Source organism: Bemisia tabaci, chromosome 3 (genome assembly GCF_918797505.1).
Source record: "Bemisia tabaci chromosome 3, PGI_BMITA_v3".
Lineage (NCBI taxonomy): Eukaryota > Metazoa > Arthropoda > Insecta > Hemiptera > Aleyrodidae > Bemisia > Bemisia tabaci.
This window is the reverse complement of record NC_092795.1, coordinates 5,328,444-5,347,781: the sequence shown is the minus strand read 5'-3', so window position 1 is coordinate 5,347,781 and position 19,338 is coordinate 5,328,444. Positions and strand designations below refer to the sequence as shown.

General features: G+C 38.3%; 1 protein-coding gene across 2 annotated transcripts; it reads left to right on the top strand.

Moving 5' to 3' along the window:
* Positions 1 to 22: 22 nt before the first annotated feature.
* LOC109043298 (uncharacterized) lies at positions 23 to 18,115 on the top strand. Of its 2 annotated transcripts, none has more exons than XM_019060466.2 (6): positions 23 to 301; positions 1,562 to 1,789; positions 3,767 to 3,901; positions 4,474 to 4,605; positions 5,871 to 5,959; positions 14,875 to 18,115. In XM_019060466.2, exons 2-6 carry the CDS (start codon positions 1,589 to 1,591, stop codon positions 16,844 to 16,846), a joined length of 2,529 nt encoding a protein of 842 aa, XP_018916011.2. In that variant the 5' UTR covers positions 23 to 301; positions 1,562 to 1,588; the 3' UTR covers positions 16,847 to 18,115. The 2 variants fall into 2 exon arrangements, with proteins under 2 accessions (XP_018916011.2, XP_018916012.2); XM_019060467.2 differs by lacking the exon at positions 14,875 to 18,115 and adding an exon at positions 7,311 to 9,890 and having other exon boundaries at positions 24 to 301.
* Positions 18,116 to 19,338: the final 1,223 nt, after the last annotated feature.

Below are 19,338 nucleotides of genomic sequence, written 5' to 3'. Positions count from 1 at the left end.
TGCACTGCTTGTGGAGGCTCTTCGTCGTCAACACCAATGCGTTATCTATCTTCACTTGCACTTCAAATTTTTCATTTCTTCGTCTGCTTAATGTGAAAAAGTATGCAATTTTCGTATCTCAGAATCTGTGTCAAGTCTAGGTAAAATTTTCTACGTACCTGTCAGTATGTAAAGTATCAAAGTGCTGGTTTGTTGTGTTTACCCTGATAACCAAGTATCATCTCCAAGAGCCTATCTCTGTGATGGTTGCCTGCCCAGTGCCCACGGCTTTAAAACTTCCATCTCTCCATAGTAATTTATGGTAAGCTCTTTTACACCTTCAACCAGAATATACTACAAATTTGTACAGTTTCTGTGTCTTTAGATCAGCGTAATTGATAGGCAAAGTCCAGGTTTCTCCTTACCAGAACAAACAAGACGGAGAAATTGCCCAATCGCCTAACCTTTTGTTTTAGATAACCAGCAATCGCTGCTCTGCAAACTGCAAAGTTACAAGCTCACCGTTAGGGTCTGTCTGCATTCGAGTCCATGCCAAACATGTTTATGCACTTTCAGACACCAGCAGAAGATCTGCTATCTCGCTTGATGCATTTACTTTACATGTAAAAGTGATGTCAGGTGATCTTCTGTCACAGTCTAGAAGTGCGTAGAATCATTTCGCATGGACTCTTAACTCTGCAATCCTAGAATCATAACCTCGAGTCAGTTCTAGTATCAGGGCCGTGATCTCGAACAGGGGTATTGTCAGCTAAGTCAGCACTTGTTTATATCCTGTTCGAAAGCAACTGCGATGTAGTTGTCCAACAGTGATCGAGGACTAACGTTTGCACTCTGCTTGCAGTCAATCCTTGATTGCCACTGGACAACTGCATCGCTGTTACATGCAAACAGAATGTAAACAAGTGCCAACTTAGCCAACAAAACCTCTTGTAGAGACTGCATCAGGTAGTCATGCATTCGTGAAAGACAATGGAGATTATTTTGGTGAATTTCCCGCGGAGTTACCCGCTGTTCAACTGAGGCCCAACATCTGTCACAAGACATTGTTTACCACTTCAATGCCCAATGCTCCATTCACCAGCCGCAAAAGGTACTGAGCTGTTGGGTGAGCATTGAACCGCCATGACAGTCACCGAGTAAAAAGCGTTATCTCAATGGAGATTCAAGAATGCTTGTCAAACTCGCAACGCTTTCACTGGGTAATTTCTGTTGAGGCCTGTTGTCCATCATACATGTATCTTAGAGCTTGCTCATTACATGTAGAACCAAGTGTCAACCTTTGATTAGCTCTGAACCTGCATAAAATGGCAAATTAATTTATGCAATTAGGTGGCAGCAGTATTGAAAGGAGTCATAATCAATTTTTGATCCAAATCTGGCTTGCGGGTCTGCGGTCGGCCGCAAGTTAAGGCAAGAATGTTAACATTGATATTGATACTGTTAAAAAAGCTCAGCTGTACTTAGACTCTTACCTCCTTGTAGAAATAAATATTGCTTACACTCCCAGTGGTAAGCTTTAATCACTATCTTGTATGTAAAGAATAAATTTTCTTTTTTTCAGTTGAAGGCAACAATTGCTTGAAACACAATGGAGCTGCAAGATCATGGGTATTCTTCACCCTCAGTTTCAACCGTGAAGGAAAATAGTCCGGTGAAGATTGAACCGCCTGACTTTTCTCACCTCTGTCGGATTTGTGCTAACCGGAATGAATACCTCATCCCAATCTTTGAAGGAGAGGGAATTCAATTGGATCTCAAACTGAGAGTAGAAAAATATCTTCCATTGACAGTGAGTTGGCAAAATTTTTTTGTGAACCACCCTTGTAGCAATAATCCTTAAAACATTTTTCAAAAACTCTCAAAAAAAATATTAAAATGTTTGTAATTAGGAAACCCTTGTCTGCTACTTTCCTCAGTAAAATCTTAGTAAAATTGAAGAAAAAAAAAGTGTCAAAAAAACTTCTAAAATATCACTGTATTTTTTAACATTTTTTTCAAACATTTTTAGTGTTGAAAATGTTCAGTTGATATTTTAAGAGTTATTTTTAACACGTTTTACTTAAATTTTACCGCTTGTAAATTGCATTTAAAAAAATAGCCATAAAAGGTTTCCTAATACCAACATTTCAACAGTTTTTTTTGAGTTGTCTTTTTGAACTTTTAGAGTTATCGGAAAGTTTTTTAAGAGTCGTTGCTACTAAGGCATCAGCAGGGCTATCAGCAGTCAAATTTGTTTTAATGTTGGAAAGGGTCATCAGGGCCATTCTCTGAAGAAAATTAGAAATGCACATTCTTTTCTAGTTCATAAGATGCTATCTGCCAAAATTTTTTCTTGTAATTATTGTCATCATGCTGGGAAAACAAGTGAAGAATTCCAACGGTAGTAAATAAGCGAAAACAATATCTGTCAACAATTTTCTTGCAGGACAGCTTGCTGATCCCTACAATGTAGCGATATGCATCGATTTTTAGCCTGACCACACATTTCTGTCCACAAAAATGCATTGTCAGCCTCATGCGCAAGCCTAAATATGTAATGAATGTCTCAGAAATCTTACATTTACTGATTTAGTGGGCCTCCATGAATGTATTTAATTTGTAAGTCCCTGGCAAATAGTCAAATCAGGCATTTTATCAAATATGTAGGCCAATAGTCAAATGAAGCCATATCTGTAAAAACAGTGGATGTCCTGTAAAAACAGCGGATATCGAACATAGTCAATCAGCCAATACTCAAATGAAGCCATATCTGTAAAAACAGTGGATGTCCTGTAAAAACAGCGGATATCGAACATCCGCTGTTTTTACAGATATGGCTTCATTTGACTATTGGCCGAGACATTTGATAATATGACTGATTTGACTATTTGCCTGCAACAGGTAAATTAAATACATTCATGGAGGACCACTAAATCAGTAACTGAAAGATTTCTGAGACATTCACTATGTATTTTACATAAATCATAAAATAATAAGATAAAAGAAGCCTTGATACCTTGTCTTCATGTTTACAGACATGGACGCAAGGTATCAAAGCTACTTTTTCCTTATTGTTTGCGCACGCAGAAAGTAGCTCCAAAACTATCAGTGTCAATCTCATCGTTCTCAATGGCGCAGCTGGCAGTTTGCTTTTGATCACTTTGCTTGCCAGGGAGGGGAAGTAATAAGTGCATTTTGTTCACATGTGAGAAGAAATTGCAGGGACTATTAAATAGTGGATAATTTTAAGTATAAAGCATTATAAAGCATAGACAGTCATCACCTTGAAGTACAAAATTTGGGTGAAACGGAGTGTTTTTAAAATAGGTAGGCCAAGAGCTTTTCGCATCCATTCGTCTTTTGTATCCGGAGTTTCAAGTTTACCACTATAAAGGATGTGGCTCATTGACCGAATGTGTAATAAATATACAGGGTTATTATCTCTCTTTTACACATTGAGCCACTGAGCAACATCCACTATAGTAGTTTTTGACATAATTTTTCAATGATACCTCACAAATTTGATGTTGTACTACTCAGTACTAATGCTACTATACGCTGTCAATTAGTATTTTGCATTAATTTGTGCATTATGATAATTATTGCCTCTCAAAGACGCAGACTGTGCAGCAACAAAACATAGTGGCAAATCTTGTCCTTGGATCACTTGGAATTGCATCGATACATAACTTTCTTTAGAGTTTCTGTGTACTGGAGTCCCTTTTCTTCCGGACTACCACATATTTTGAAGTCTGTTCTCAATTTTTTGTTTCCTTCGATATTTCAGATTGACCCATCTGATGAACTGCCATCCAGTATGTGCTATCAATGTGCATCGTCCATCACGTCATGGCATGATTTATTTGAGAGCTGCATCACAGCTGAAAAACAGTTAAAGGATATGAAGGAAGGCCGAAGTAATGTGAGTATGAATTCTAACTCAAGAACTTTCTTTTTCCTTTTTTCACAATTTGGAACTATCTTGTTCAGTTTACTAAGGTATCTACAGGTCCTATAATCCTATAAATTCTTATAGTACTGCCATATTTTCATTACGGTCCTTTAATTTTACAAAGGTCCCATGAATTTGCCATAAATCACAATTTAATTGTTTTAAAAGCATCAAATCTAATATTGATAATGACAAAAGAGTCTTATTTATCTTTATTTATACTTTTTATTTTTTAAATCACTACTTTCAATCAGCATTGCTATAATGACAAGAGTTTTTTCCTGCAAGCTATTTTTAATTTGGACTGAAAGCTGCGTTATCAGCCTTGCGGTCATACTTTTTTTGCAGAAAAGGGTCTTACAAAATCTTAGGGTAGTGCCATATTTGGCTTTTATCTACCCAACCAGATTCTAATGAGTTTCCCTGGTCTTTGGTCACCAAGGATATGAATTTTGCTGCAATTGTTTCTTAAACGTATTTTAAAACTCCCAAGTAATGCTTTTTTACCCTCAATCTAAAATTGAATTTTTCAATCATAATAGGAGAAAGTCACACCGGAAAGTTGCGAAAGGAAAGAAGAGAACGACTGTGATTCCACTAGCCCTAACATAAAAGGTTCGATTCTCCAGACGTTACTTGAAGAACAAACAAATTCTCCAGACTTTTCACCACCGGTAAGTTTTTATTCTCAGTTTTGAGTGTCTATCGGGATTAGGTCCTCAGTCCACAGCATTTCAAAATTGAGTTATTATTACCTGAAGGTAGAAGAGTATCTCGTAAATATTACGGAATGAATAAGGCTCCTAAATGTCTGACCAGACCAGCATTAGATCTAATGGATTTAACTTTTTGGGGCAGATATGTAGTCTCTAGAGAGAGCTTTTCAAAGTTCTGATTGGCCCGATTTAAAACTCAAAATAGCCAGATAATGCAATCTAATGTCACACTCATCATTGGTAAAAAAAAATCAACGAAACATCATTCGCAACTCATTTTGCTGTATATCAAAGAGTTTCCAGAAAAATCTTATTATTTGATTTAGCAATGAAATTCAGCTTAAAGAAGTCGCTCTACTAAAAAGGTGATGTAAACTTGAGGAGGTATTTTTTCCTGTTGAAATCTCATTTATATGCTCATTGCTGTTAACTGAATGTTATGCTTACGTTATGCACTGTATACAAAATTTTCTTGATTTAGTCACCCCTTGCACCCATAACCAAGTCACCCATTTAGTCACCCATAACCAAGAAGTTAGGTAGAGATGATTCTACAGGAGTGCTAAAAGCTGGATTACCTTACATTTGCTCAACAATTCACCGGAAAATTAAAATGAATCCGCACCTAATAGATAGACTGCAGTAAAACATATGTCTAAATACAACTTATGGAAATAATTGTATCCAAAACTGAGACCAATGAATGAAGGAGATGACTTAAATATTTGATCCAAAGAGAACAAATGCTAAGTTGAAAATGAGGCACTGGATGCGAAAAGGGCATTCCTTGGATGCGGTGTTTCAGAATCTCTGTTGCTAATTAATCCCTTGGAGAAGAATTCAATGGGTGATTTTTCCAGAATTCTCTTCATCGAAAATTGTAAAATCATGAGGAATATTCAGTAAAGCTCCTAGTGAAATGGATGCATTCATTTTCCCTACAACGAATGAAATATTAGAGGAGACTCTGAAACACTGCAACCGAGAAGTGCCCTTTTTGCATCCAGTGCCTCAATTACACGGAGTCTTAAGGCTAAGAAATAGTTTCACTATGTTACAGAGGTATTAATGAAGTCATCAAAGTTAATTTCTTCATCATTTTTTTTTTTTCTTTTCCTTTCTTTTTAATCCCTTACAATTTTCAAATATAAATTTTCTACCTTAGGTTCCCACATGTTACCATTAGATCTAAAGGAGACTGTATTTTTTTTAATTTCCTGTAGGCGTCGCCATCAATGGACGATGTTGAAGAAGTCCCCTCAAACAATATGAATTCTACCGAGGCAAGCAGTAAAGAAGTCACATCAGAAAAGTAAGTTTATGTCTCACTACTTTCTTTTTTTCTCCTTACTTGACTATCTTTTTTTCTAAGAAGTGCAGAATCTCTTGCCCCTGTAATGCAATGGGGCTGTCGCATGATCCAAGACTTTCTTTGGAACTAATGGTTTTTCACTTAAATTTTAGTGAGGAGTATGTTTCTCAGGCTAAAAAAGCTCAAAACAGCTTTTTTGACTGATGAAAGAAGCCTAAAGTTGGAGTTGTGATGAGAAAGTAGATTTCATTCTTCTAAACCAGCGAAAATATCAGTTTCAAACAGTGGTTAAATTCAAGCATGGTCAGGATACATCATCTCTTGTCACAATTGTGACCAGTAAGTGAGTGAAAAAATATGGATGAAAGGATATACAGAGGTCAATTTTTCTCGTGGCATCATAAAATCCATTTATGCAATATTTTTCTGTTTGGAATAGGGTTGGATCTTTGCTGGCTTTGAAATTCATTTTCTCAGCTGAAGTTTGGTGAATTGTAAAACTAGAAGATGCAAATAATCTCTTTTTTTACATATTCTCTGAAAGTCAATTTTAAAAAAAAAAAAATTGTACGACAGCCCCTACGTCAAAGTGAAAATAAATCAGATGTAACGAAGATGAAAACTGAAACAGCATGGAAAGCCGTTTTCTGTCCTCATAAGGTTTAAGCTGTGAAAGATCTGTAACCTCTAAAGAATGGTAAGAATCGCTCCTTACTATGAGAGTAATGTGAAATCACGTTTTGGGCTTGCGACTGATAGTAACCTTGGTTGTTGTTCAGCATGTACCAGAAACCAGAGAATTGAAAGTTTCTTTAGGAATTCTTAAATCTCACCGAAGATGGACTTTTGTTGATTAAAATGCAGGTCACTTTTCCTAATCAGCAACTGAGAACAGATAGTTTTCATCAGATTAATTGCACTGTGTTACAAACAATGATTGTATCTCTACTCAGACTTCTAATATCTATGATTCAAAGCTCCATATCATCATCAAAGATAAAGTGCTGCCTTCTGAAATTTTTGGCAAACACAATTATGTGATAGCTCTCTCTGTGCTATGAAATAGACAATTGAATTGTCTCTTAATGAGATGGAATTTCGCAAAAGACATCTTCAATAGTAGTTGGAAGATCCTCAAATTGTCAGAAAATACAGTTTTTGCTTTCCACAATACAATAACTCAAATTGGAGGGTTATTTTCCAAGGCTCAATTACTTCTACCAGTTATCAGCTCTGAAAAATATTTAACCTGATCTGAACTTGTATTCACCGACCTTCAACTGTATACAATTTAAATTACAGTATTCCTGGTTACCGTTTGAGAAAAAAGTATATTTTCTTTTCTGTCCAGGTCACTGGCAAGAAGGAGACCTAACGAAAAAGCAACCAAAGTCAGCAAAAGTAAGGAGGAAAAAGATGATGAATTCCTGTTTATCATCCCCGAAACTAAACTGGTTGAAGGAGAGAAGGAGATTGACCTTGGAAAGAGGAAACGTAAACAAGCGAGTCACTTGAACAGTGACTTTATCTATGATGGATTAAGTCATGCTGAAAAGGATGAACCTTTACCCAAAGAAACAAAAACATTGAAATCAAAGAGAGCTAAGTCGAAACAAACGAATGCAAAAGAAGCTGTCAATGATAGATCTAAGTGTCGTTTTTGTTCAAAGACTTATAGCCGTAGTAGAGACACTATTCGTCATGAACGAATAAAACATGGTAAAGGAACAACTAAGCCACAACCAAAAAAACAGAAAGCAAAAACTTCAAGCACAAAGCAACAGCCGCCCAAAGGAGAGGAAGTCAGTCTGACATGTGACAAATGCCAAGTCCAGTTGAAAAACAAGCTGGCAATGGTCAAACACCTGAAAGAAGTTCATGCAGACTTGTTCAGTATCGAGGACGGTGCCTATAAAGACAAAGCACGATGTAGATCTTACCTCTGTAACATCTGCTCATATTTATGCAAAGGCAGAAAGTTGTATATCAAGCACCATCGACTGGAACACCCGGGACAGGACGAGGACTTCGTCCGAGAAAGCACAGAACCCAGGCACCCTTGTATGATTGGTTCCTGTGAATCAGCTTTCACCAGACGTCATGACTTGTTTCGGCATCAAAGGAACAAGCACCCTGAGTCCATCATCGTTTTCGAAAATACGAAAGTTCTCAGAAAAATAATCATTTGTCAGATATGCCGGATAGAACTGCAAAGGGAGGAAGATGCTGAACAGCACGTCAAACATGATCATGATGTTAAAGAACACGAAATTCCAGGGAACCTGGCTTTGATGTGCAGTATATGCAAAAGTCTCTTTGACTCGGTTACTGATCTAGTCACTCATGCAAATGTTTTACATAATGATGTCTTCACAGTCGATAATCACCACAGGGCGTCCACCAGATCCTCCTCTGGTGATGCTTCAGGCGCAAGAGCTCAGTCTCCAAAGCCCAGTCCAGCAACTTGTGATGTCTGCGGCCTAACCTTTAAGCATCGGAACAAACTGATGCAACACAGAAGCCGACATATCACAATGGAGGATCGCTTGAAATTGGAGCCAGTCGTACAATCGTGCAAAGTCATGATCAATAACGAGCCGAACTTTCGCTGTAACATCTGCTCAAGATTGATCACTAAAGAGGATCAGTTTTTCCGCCATCTCATACTACACGCAAGAAGCAAAGCATTTTGTTGCCACTTGTGCGGTTTCCAGTTCTTCACAAAAGCACGCCTTACTCGTCATGTAGATGTTTTTCACTTGAAAAAACGGGAGTTCAAGTGTGACATTTGTGGTCATGCGTTTGCAGAAAAGCAGGCCATGGAAGACCACCGACGCACGCACACAGGAGAACGACCCTATCAGTGTAAAATATGTGGCAAATGGTTCCCGTCGCACACCTGCGTTTATAGCCATAAAAGGAGTCATACTGATTATTTCCCGTATCACTGTTCGGAACCTAACTGCTCGAGCAGATTCCGAACTCAGTACCGGCTGAAGGAGCACATGCGCCGCCACACAGGAGAAAAACCATTCAAGTGCCCGTATGAGTCTTGTCCTAGGATGTTTCATGACAAACGAGCAATCAAAAGGCATCTGACAGTCCACTCAAATGCCAGGCCTCACACTTGTTCCATTTGTAACCGAACTTATAAACACCAAAAGTACCTCAGTTTTCACATTAAGGCTAATCATGGTTTAACCATGACTGAATACAATGACCAGTTCTCTTCTAAACTGAATCAAGGAGTGATTTTTTATAGGGAATAATTTTAAAGAGTCACGAGTCAAAAGACTGAAATAGATATGAATAGATCCAGTATTGCTCGACAGGGTAGATGAAGTGAAGGATTTACCACCTGTACCTTTCAAACTTGCTGTATTGCTGAAGTACACTTAGCTGATTAAGAGTATAGTTACCTTGCATTTTTTTCAATCTCTTGGAATTAGCTTGTCAAAACATGGTAGGAGGTCGCAGGCTTCTAAACTGTACGTTTTATTTGCAACAGCCTTTAAAATTTTGGCATGTGTCCAACTTTCAGCCTTGCCTTTTTCAACACTCATCTGCCCAGAAAACATTGAGATATCCTCTTCTTCCCTCAAATCTTTGCCTGTCAATTTGGACTCAGAGTCAAGCAACAAGACATTGGACCTATGATGCTAGGAAAATTGCATTATTTACTCAACCAAGTTCACACTTTTTATTTGCAAGCTAAGAGGGCAAGAATGCTTTAAAACAGACATGTGGATGCTCAACCATTCTCTATTGAGCTTTCAATTTTCGACGAGAATAATAATCCTTGAATGAAGGCTATTTTACGGATACGACCTTTTCGTAAATATGTTTCTACTTTTTCTTCATGTACAGTACTTTTCTATGTCCTAGTTTCTCGATGGAGTTTATCTGTGAATTTAATGGTGTGAAAAACTCTTGTTTTGTTTTGTTCTTTTCTTATTTTTATCATTCACATTGATTCATCCCTGGATTCTCTCTAGATCTTTTTATCAATAAATGAAAACAGAGAAATTAAAGACAAGTCTTACATCATTATTTCCTTGTTGGCTATCATTTTAAGTTAGCCTTCATAAATATTTATGTCACAACATAGATTCGGCCTTTGGTCAAATGGAAATGATTCAGCCAGGAAGGTTTAAATTCATGATAAGAGCAACTGACCCACTGCTAAACAATTTGATGCATGGTTTCTTCAGATCCAGAAAATCCATAGGAAGTCAGCATTGTTCATGCTAGGTATCAGGAGTCAAGAAAAAGTTCGGAAAGATTGTGAGGTCCAGAAACATGTTGATAGCCAAAGTCAAAAAATGCGTATTTCTAATCGTGACATTGCTAATCTTCGCTCTCGTTTTATTTGCTTTGAGAGAAAACGAAACAATAGATTTTCTTATTTTCTGTAAATTGTTTTTACTCTTTCATTAATGTTTTTTGAAAATTTCTGGAGTAGTGTAGTTACTTACTTCTTTAGTTCTCTCCAAAAAAAAAATGGGGGAAAAAAACTTATTTGAAAATTTTGCAAAGTTGTATCGAGGGTGTACATTTTTAGACTGAAACTGATGATATAAAGGATCTATCAAGCAGATTGATTACAGAGGACACTTGTGTTCCATTATTGATGGAGAGAATCTATTAAAAACAAAATACTCCTTGTTCGTAGTAAGGAATTTTCGAAGAAACATTTTCCGAAATGAGCAGTTCATTCTCAGATTTCCTTATCCATGGTCAAAGTGCTAAACCACGTATCTTAATTTGTGGCAATCAGGTTTTTCTCCTTCATCATCAATGACTAAATTCAATTTTTAGTTATGAATCTATCTGCTTCCAAGTGTACAACCACCGTTCTAGCATTTTTGTAATTTTTAGATTGTTAGTGTACAAAAACTTTTAAATTTTAAATACTGAAGATGATATACATATATTTTACCTAAAAAATAAAATTTCTGTAATTTTATAAACCTGAGAGGGTAAGATTAAAGTATAATTTCTATTCTATTCTATTCTCATATTCATGTATCTTAATTGCTTGTATGCTATGTATCTTTTTAGCTTCAAATCTATGCAGAATATTCTGCCAACAAAAAGGAAAGGTCAAAGCAGTTTTCAAGAAATTACTTTGAGTAGCTTTCAAGAGCAAAAATAGAGTATGATAGGAAGACTGCAACGTCGCAAACAAAGATACGTGGTTTCGCACTTCAGCCATCATTTTGTGGACAGAGTTATACCGGGAAGGAATGAAGTCACATCCAAACCGAAGCAAGAAAAAGAGAGATATTAAGCCACATTTCTCTGTAATGCTTGCGAGAGAGGAAGCTCAATGCCTGTTTTCAATAAATTAAAGAAAATATACATTCAGAAAATTGTTTCTCCCGACTCAAAATTTTTGCTAGGAAAAATGTGCCATTAGTTTAGCCTCAAAACTGTTTACTCCGCATTCATTTTCTCTCTTAATATGATTTGGTTTTTTTCATGTCTCTTTACAGTTTTATTCAGACTGATAGAAGATTTATAGGGAGAATTTAAGTACCACAAGGCGTAATTATTTTCCCATTAAAATTTCAAAAGAGAAAAATTTGGTGTTGAAACTGGTTGTTCATTTATTCCTGTTTTTATTTTCTTATTTTCTCATTGGATCATTCGGAAGAATATAGTCAAAGTTCATAATATTTACATTATAGACGCCCTGGTAAAAATTGGCGATAGGAGCTGCGTTTCAAAATACCATAGGAGTTTCTATAGCCGACTGAAGAAGGCGATAGAAAATCATATAGCTGGCTGTAGAAAGTGGAAAAAATCATATGGCCAGGCTACACGAAGCGATAAAAATCATACAGCCAGGCTATAGTTCCTATTACCGGGCTTTACACTTTATCGCCTGGCTGTTGCTTTTTCGACATCGATCATAAAAGGCTATAAGAAATTGTGTAGAAATTCGTGCGCGTTGAAAATCATTAAGTTTGATACGAAACCACCTTAATATTTACAAAATGCACATTGTATTTTCCTTTACTACATATTTTTTTCATCAATTACAATGAGATATGAATAATCCATACAGAGTGTGCAAACATTTCAAAGTCATGAGTTGAAAAACGCTGACTCCACGAGATTAAATATTAGAGCCTAACACAAAGCGGAGCGGCGGCGCACTGGCGCCTACAAACCTAACAGGGATACTTCACGCATTGCGCAACGCGTGAAGTATCCCTGTTAGGTTTGTAGGCGCCAATGCGCGTTTCGAGCTGGCTGCCCGCCTGCCGCGCCGCTGCGTGCCACGGCGCTTGAAGCAACTATTTCACACCAGAGGTATTGCACAGTATCATACGAAATTGAAGGCGCTCCAACATATTAGGAATGGCAGGCGTCCTTCAAAAGTACGGAGCTTCCCTCGCAAAATAAATCAAGATACTACGGCCCAAAAAGAGAGCGGTAGTCCAAAATCTCACTAAGTCCTAGCATCAGGAATTAGTAACGTTTAGCATGCACTTTATCACCAGGCTGTTGCTTAATCGCCATCGGCTATAAAAGGCTATAAGAAATTGTGTTGCCGGCTGTAGAAGCTATTGGGAATCTTACAGCCGGCTGTAGGTCTATGGTATTTTGGAACACAGATTCTACTGCCAATTTTTATCAGGGCGCAAAAGCGAGCTGATAATAAAACTATAAAATAATTGTCAGTCAGTTTGTATTGGCGCCTAACTCCTCCGGCCCGGTTACTTTGAGGGCTGTAAATTTCGGATTCATTTTTGTTCGCTAAAAGGTTCCTACTCGCACTTCTTTTTCCCTTTTTAACGAAAGCCTGCTAATAACTTTGAATGAAACGATTGAAATAATATTTCTCATCCTATCTCCGAAAAATCACGGCGGATTTTAAAGTGTTCACCTTGATTTACCCACATTAAATAGGCAGTGAAAAACTTGCACCTTCGTAAATTGAGGTATGAATGTTTTTTATCACAACATCGGTGTTGAGAAAATGTGAAACTGCGCAATCGCCAGAGTGTATTTTCAGCGGTAATCGTCATCTTTCGTCATCAAGTCGAAGCGACACCGCTCGAGGCGCTCTGAGCAACTATTTCACCACAGAAGTGTTGCACAGTATCAGACGAAAATGAAGGCGCACTGCCGTGTGTAACATAACTGGTCAATAAACACGTTTTAATTATTAATATCATTTACCACTGTGTGGAGTCCTGCTACTGCTACGACGTGCGGCTCTTGTTCGATCGATTCTTCTTTGTAATCTGGTACCAGATGACAATTTTTAGACGGGAGACTTGAATTTCAACCCAAATTTTCAAAATTCGAAAATGTGGACGTGGCTTAAAATGCTATCTCGGCTCCTGTTAGATCGATGTTTGTGAATCTGGGGGCCACGGGTATTTTCTGACGTGAAAGTCGAATTTTCTAAAACCTCGAAAACCTCTACGTTCCGTGTTAACATCAATATGAGTTTTTAATGTTTACACACTTCGCATGACTCCTCTCATTGACTCGTTCTACTGACCGTCTCTGTTGAGGCGGTTAGTGTGAGAAGCCAGAACGCCTTCACGGCGGTGCGTATGCAACACGGAAATCCATGAAGCCCGTATAGTTGCATCCAGGCCAGGCGTTATAATGAAATTCGTTCAGTATCCGTTGCATGCCATGGAAACTGCAGCTTTGTTTGTTTCTTATACGTTTTAACTTCAATCCAGCATTGTCTATCATGCCGATGAAGTTAACCATCACTGATTTTCATCGCGACACTGTCAATTTTCCGAGAAAAGCGTTGTTTAAAGGTATTACAGCGTTGCCAGCTCTCGAAAGCGCAAAAAATTAGGTATCTGACCATGATGTGTAGAGTTTCCTTTAATGTACTTTAATGAGTAATACTTGAATAAACTAATTTTGACTTTTAAGTGCGAAATTTTCGAAGGGCAGTCCTGATGATACGCACGAACTTAGGAACAAAAATGATGACGATTCATGTTTCAAAAAAATGGAATGTACCTAACAGGAAATCTGTATCATCACAAGCCTAAATTCACGTATTTTATTATCTAGGTACAATTTGGTGAAACTTGCCCAATAAAGTCGGTAGATGTATTTGTGAAAATTACTTTAAATGCTCTTTCCTTCCTGAAATATGGGCTGCGTTTAGTAGGGGATTACCTATGCTAATAACAGATTATGAGGAAATGTTGCAGCTGTATGATATACCAAGTAAATATGTGTAAACCATTCTTATGTGTGACTTTAAAGGAACAAAATGCAAACATTTCCTGAGTACATAAGAAATCTGCTACTCATACAAATTTTCATAGCTCAAAATTTTGAAATCTCTGAGCACACAAATTGTGCAAGAAATTAGATCAGAAAATGAATTTGAACAGTTGCTTCCTTTTACCCACAGCTTGTTTGTGACATGGATTTTGTCATTAGTACCCTAGTAGCAACGACTGCTAGAAATGTTTTTTTAACAAACTCTTAAATTTCCTAAAGACAACTCCTAAGAAACCTGTTAAAATTCTCTAATTAGGGAACCCTTTTTGGTTTTTTTTTTTTTTCTTTTTCTTACTTAAAATTTAAGTTAAAAAAGTGTTAACAAAACCCTTAAAATAGATACCTATCAATTGTAGTTTTTGAATGCTAAAAATGTTTGACATTTTTTTTTAAAGAAAAACTACAGGGATATTTCAAGCGTTTTTAAACGCTTTTTTCCTTAAATTTTACTTCTTGTAAATTTTAGTTAAAAAATAGCCGAAACGGGTTTCCCAGTACCTACCCGGAAATTTTTACAATTCTTCTAAGAGTTTTTGAAGAATGTTTTAAAAGGTCATTGCTACTAGGGTCTCTTATTAATGGAGAAAAAAATGCAATGTCTACTTATATTACTTACCTTTTCGCTTATCTTCTTTCAGGTTGCTACAATTGTTGAGCAAAGGCGATGGCTCCAGCACCAATCAAAATTCCTTATTCCTCATTATCGATAAAGCCAGACCGCAGTTGAAAAGGCCAAAAGTAGTAATTAAAAATCCTAAGAAAGCACCGCTTAAAATTCTGCCGAAGAAAGGAGGAGAAACAAAAATCGTTCCGAAACAAGTGCGAATTGCGCCAATTCCAAACCAGATCCCGACGTCACAACTAAATCCGAAAATTCGTATTGTGCCGCTGAACATAGCTTCCACGCAACAAACTGTGCCGCTGAAAATAGTTCCTACCCAACAAAGTATGCAGCTGAAAATTGTTTCTCCCCTACCGCAGAAACTACCCCCTCTGGTGCCCATATCCTCCGATACCAGCCAAACATTTGAAATGGTCGAAGCCACTCCCTCAACAACTTCAGAATTGCCGGAGAAACCCTACTTCGATCTGGGCAATGGAGAATGGGTCTGCTCGCTCTGCTACTTCTTCACACCCGACAAAGATCAACTCTTCGACCATCAGGCCCGCGAGCATTATGATTTGCTCAAGGACAATACTGGATTTTTGCAGGAGGTATCGAAATCTTGGTTCTGCGTTCCGTGCAGTCTCCAGTTCACCTGTAACGAGGGGCATCGCTCCCATCTGAAACGCATGCATCCGACCGCCCTCCAGGATCAAGATAACAGGTATCAGAAACTCGCCGCGAAGTACCTTTGCGACCTTTGCGAGAAAGTATTCTACGACAAGACCACTTTCCGTCAACACAATAAAATCCACCACCTCTTCGCCAAGCGGACTGTGCTGGACTGCCTGCAGAAACGCTCCTGTCTGTGCGAACTCTGCGGCATCATCTGCGAGTCCCCCGATTCTCTCAGGGACCATCTTAAAGACAATCATCCCGACAAGATCGTCTTCGTTTCGAAAAGGAAAGCAGTAGTCAAAAAGTACGTTTGCACGGTCTGTTGGATCGAGCAGGGCTCCCTGGAAAAGATATGCGAGCATCTCAAGGCAGAGCACGGTGTGAAGAAAGAAAACTTTTCGAGTTTTCACAGGCTGCTATGTCAGTCGTGCTCCGAGTCGTTCGATACTGAAATCCAACTGGCGGAACACTACAAGAGTAACCATCTCACGAGACGGTACAAAAAACTGGCGATCAAAACGGAGAGTAGCCTCAAAAGGGTCAACGCGGACCAGAGCCTGATGTGCGATCTGTGCGGCAAAGTCTTTTCGACGCGCGGCAATATGTTGGGTCACAGAGAGAGGCATGTCCTCCCGGAGCACTGGGCCAAACATCAAGACAAGCTCGTGGAGTGTCGTGTCGTGATCAACGGTGAGACCAATTGGCAGTGCCCCTCGTGCCCGAGGGTCCACGAGAAAGAAGAGGAGTTCATCCGTCATTTAGTGCTCCATGACCAGCCCAAGAGTTTCGTCTGCCACGAGTGCGGGTTCCAGACCACTCGCGACCCGCTTCTTCGTCGCCATATCAGAGTGGTCCATCTGAAGGCTCGCGATCACAAGTGTGACTTCTGCGGCCTGGCTTTTGGGTCGAGGCGTACCCTTTCAGATCATCGACGTCGACATACGGGTGAGAGGCCGTGGGTTTGCAAGGTGTGCTCCAAAACCTTTCCGAACGCGACCTGTCTGTACAAGCATAAGCAGTCGCACACGGACTACTTTCCCTTCTCGTGTGATTGGCCCGGTTGTGATGCCAAAGCCCGGACGAGAGGGAGGCTCGAGACTCACATGGGGATCCACACGGGAGCAAAACCGTATCCTTGCTCCATTTGTCCGAAAGCCTTCAGGAGAAGTGGGGACCTGAAGAAGCACGAAACTGTGCACACTAATTTGAGGCCGTGCGTCTGTGATTTGTGCGGTCGTGCTTACAAGCACAAGAAGTATCTGTCGTACCATAAGAGATCCGCTCATCCTAATTACGAACCGGACCATGACTCGCTGAAAACAAGCTAGTCAAAGCAGGTGTCTGTCATGACACGATAACTCTTTATTTGGCTTATCTTACAAATATTTCAAGGCTTGTCGCCCAAAGGCAGACTATTTTATTGGATTTCTCCTGTATTCTACATGAATAGAGGGTATTTTCCTTTTAAATCACAAAATCAAAATTCTTCGGCCAATGTAAAAAACCTCCCTCTCATCGGTTTGATAGTAGAGAAATCCCCGGTGTGTCCTCAAAAAGAAGTTCTGTAGGTACTTTAAAATATTTTAATCCTGTGAAGTAAATTTATTTTCTTTTTAAAGTTGTAATGAGGACTACCCTTTGTTCCCGAACCCTTCATTTGGTTATTGAAAATTCTCTCCATGGCATTTATGAGTGCATTTTTTTAGAGCCATGCACATTTTTGACCATTCAGCAGAAAATTTTGCCAGCAGCAAGATCCCATTCTTTTTAGGCGCCTTGTTTGAAGCAGCATCCTTTCTCTTTAAGGTGCTTTAAACAAACATCTATAAATCGAAATAATTTTGCTAAAATACGATTTTTGCTTCTCTCTCATCTCACTTTTTGTAAAAACAGAGATGCAACAGTGTAGAAGCATACTTCAGCAGTCTATTGGTGAAAAATCTCTATTCCGAAAACCCCTAGTTAAAGTCAAGTAAAACTAAACGTGAAATGTCGCATTTGATTAGTCAAATCGAACTGAAATTTTCACGTCAAGTCTCATTTGACTTTAATCTAGGGTTTTCGGAAGAGATTCTTCGCCAATAGACTGCTTAAATATGCTTCTAAACTGTTGCATCTCTGTTTTTACAAAGAGTGAAAAGCAAAATAATTCGTGTTTTAGCCAAATTTCGTTCGACATATCGATGTTTGTTTACTTCCTGGGAGGAATCACTTCAAAGCCTGACTATTAGTTGCGTTTAAAGCAGTGAACTCAGGGCTCTGCTCCAGTTTAACTGTAATACAGGAGGAAGGTTTTCAGAATCAACATGCGAAAAGCGCACTATTTAATACTGAATGATCTCTCAGTGCTTCTGTTGCTACACCTAAGGATGCTACTTAATTTGTGAGAATTCAATATTTCTAGGCTAAGTCCGCAGGATGGTACCTACCTTTAAGCCTTACCTTTAAGCCAGTGGATCTCTGCGGAATCTTACATTTCCTCAATCTTTAAACATTATGATTTAATTTCTTTCGTTTTTTGGTTTTTTTTTTTAGTTCTAAGATAGCTGTATTTTTCTCACCATTAATTTTAATAAACACATTTTGTTTCATTTGTATTTTCTCTCATGTTCTTATTATTATTTTATTTTTTAAAATTTGAACGCAAAAACACTCGCTTTTAGCCGAGTTTTCTAAAGGAAAAAAAAATATTCACATTTATCCTATTAGACATTACCCTACATGTTTTCCTCCAATGGAAACGAATTAATTGCAGGTAGGTAATCCAATAAATAACCGTAATATTTACGCAGAAAAAATAATTAATTCATTAATTATCTTCTTACATACTCGTTTTTGTACAAAAGTTTCCTGAATTTACAGAAGAAACTTTCGGAAGTATCACAATTATGAACAAAATATTGTAATGTATGCCTAATTTAAACACTAAAATCCCTGAACGGCAATCACAGAAATCGATACGATTATCCTGCGTATAATTTTTACTTAGTTACGGCTATGCCTTAGACTTTTAAAGTACCTAGCACAATGCGACGAAAATATTGAAATTATTTTGCAATTTGTTCAACCATGCAATTGCAATTTGTTATATGGTTCAGTCAATAAACGCTTAGTATACACGATCAATTAAGTGAGTTCACTGTATCAGATAGATAGGCAATTTGCAGTGCGAAGAGGAATTGCGACTTACAAGTATTTCCATTGAACTTATTTCAATAAATTCCACTTGAATGAGCCTCTTCATTAGACGATAGGCAAAATGCACAACATTCCACTGCATGTGCACCGCACTCGATACCAAGAATTTCGGCACCTACGGGTGAAATTTCGAGATTTTTTTTAAGATGCTCCCTGCGATTTTCTGAGTAAGGTTAGCTTTCAAAATCAAACCCTCTATTATTATCCGATCTCGTTTGAAAATTACATTTTCCGGCAGTTTTATGTGCATTATGAAGGGGGGAAATTTATGCGATCCAGCAGCGAGCTCTTCTCTAACCTCGCGCCGGCCGATCAGACAAAACGGCAGGACAATAATCAGTCCAGAACAGAGGGCTTCGCATATTTTACTCAACGACGGTGTTAATTCTTAGTTTTTTGTACGATGACACGGTATATTGCCATAAAATGCACTTTTCAGACCCGATTTTTTCGAGATGGGCACATATAAGTTCGATTTTGAAATCTCATCGTGCTGAGGAGGTCGTGTGAAACACCATATGAAAGAATCTCTAAATTTAGCCGGCGCCGGATTTCTTGATATTGTATGCGGTGTAATTTATTGCAATCTGTGCTTCTTGAGGTTTTTATACATAAACTATCG

What these genes read in the sequence shown, in the direction of transcription:
- LOC109043298 (XM_019060466.2), top strand. Translation starts at nt 1,589, where the DNA reads ATGGAGCTGCAAGATCATGGGTATTCTTCACCCTCAGTTTCAACCGTG. An exon ending in AAAAATATCTTCCATTGACA is followed by an intron (nt 1,790 to 3,766) that starts GTGAGTTGGCAA and finishes TCGATATTTCAG; the next exon opens with ATTGACCCATCTGATGAACT. An exon ending in TGAAGGAAGGCCGAAGTAAT is followed by an intron (nt 3,902 to 4,473) that starts GTGAGTATGAAT and finishes CAATCATAATAG; the next exon opens with GAGAAAGTCACACCGGAAAG.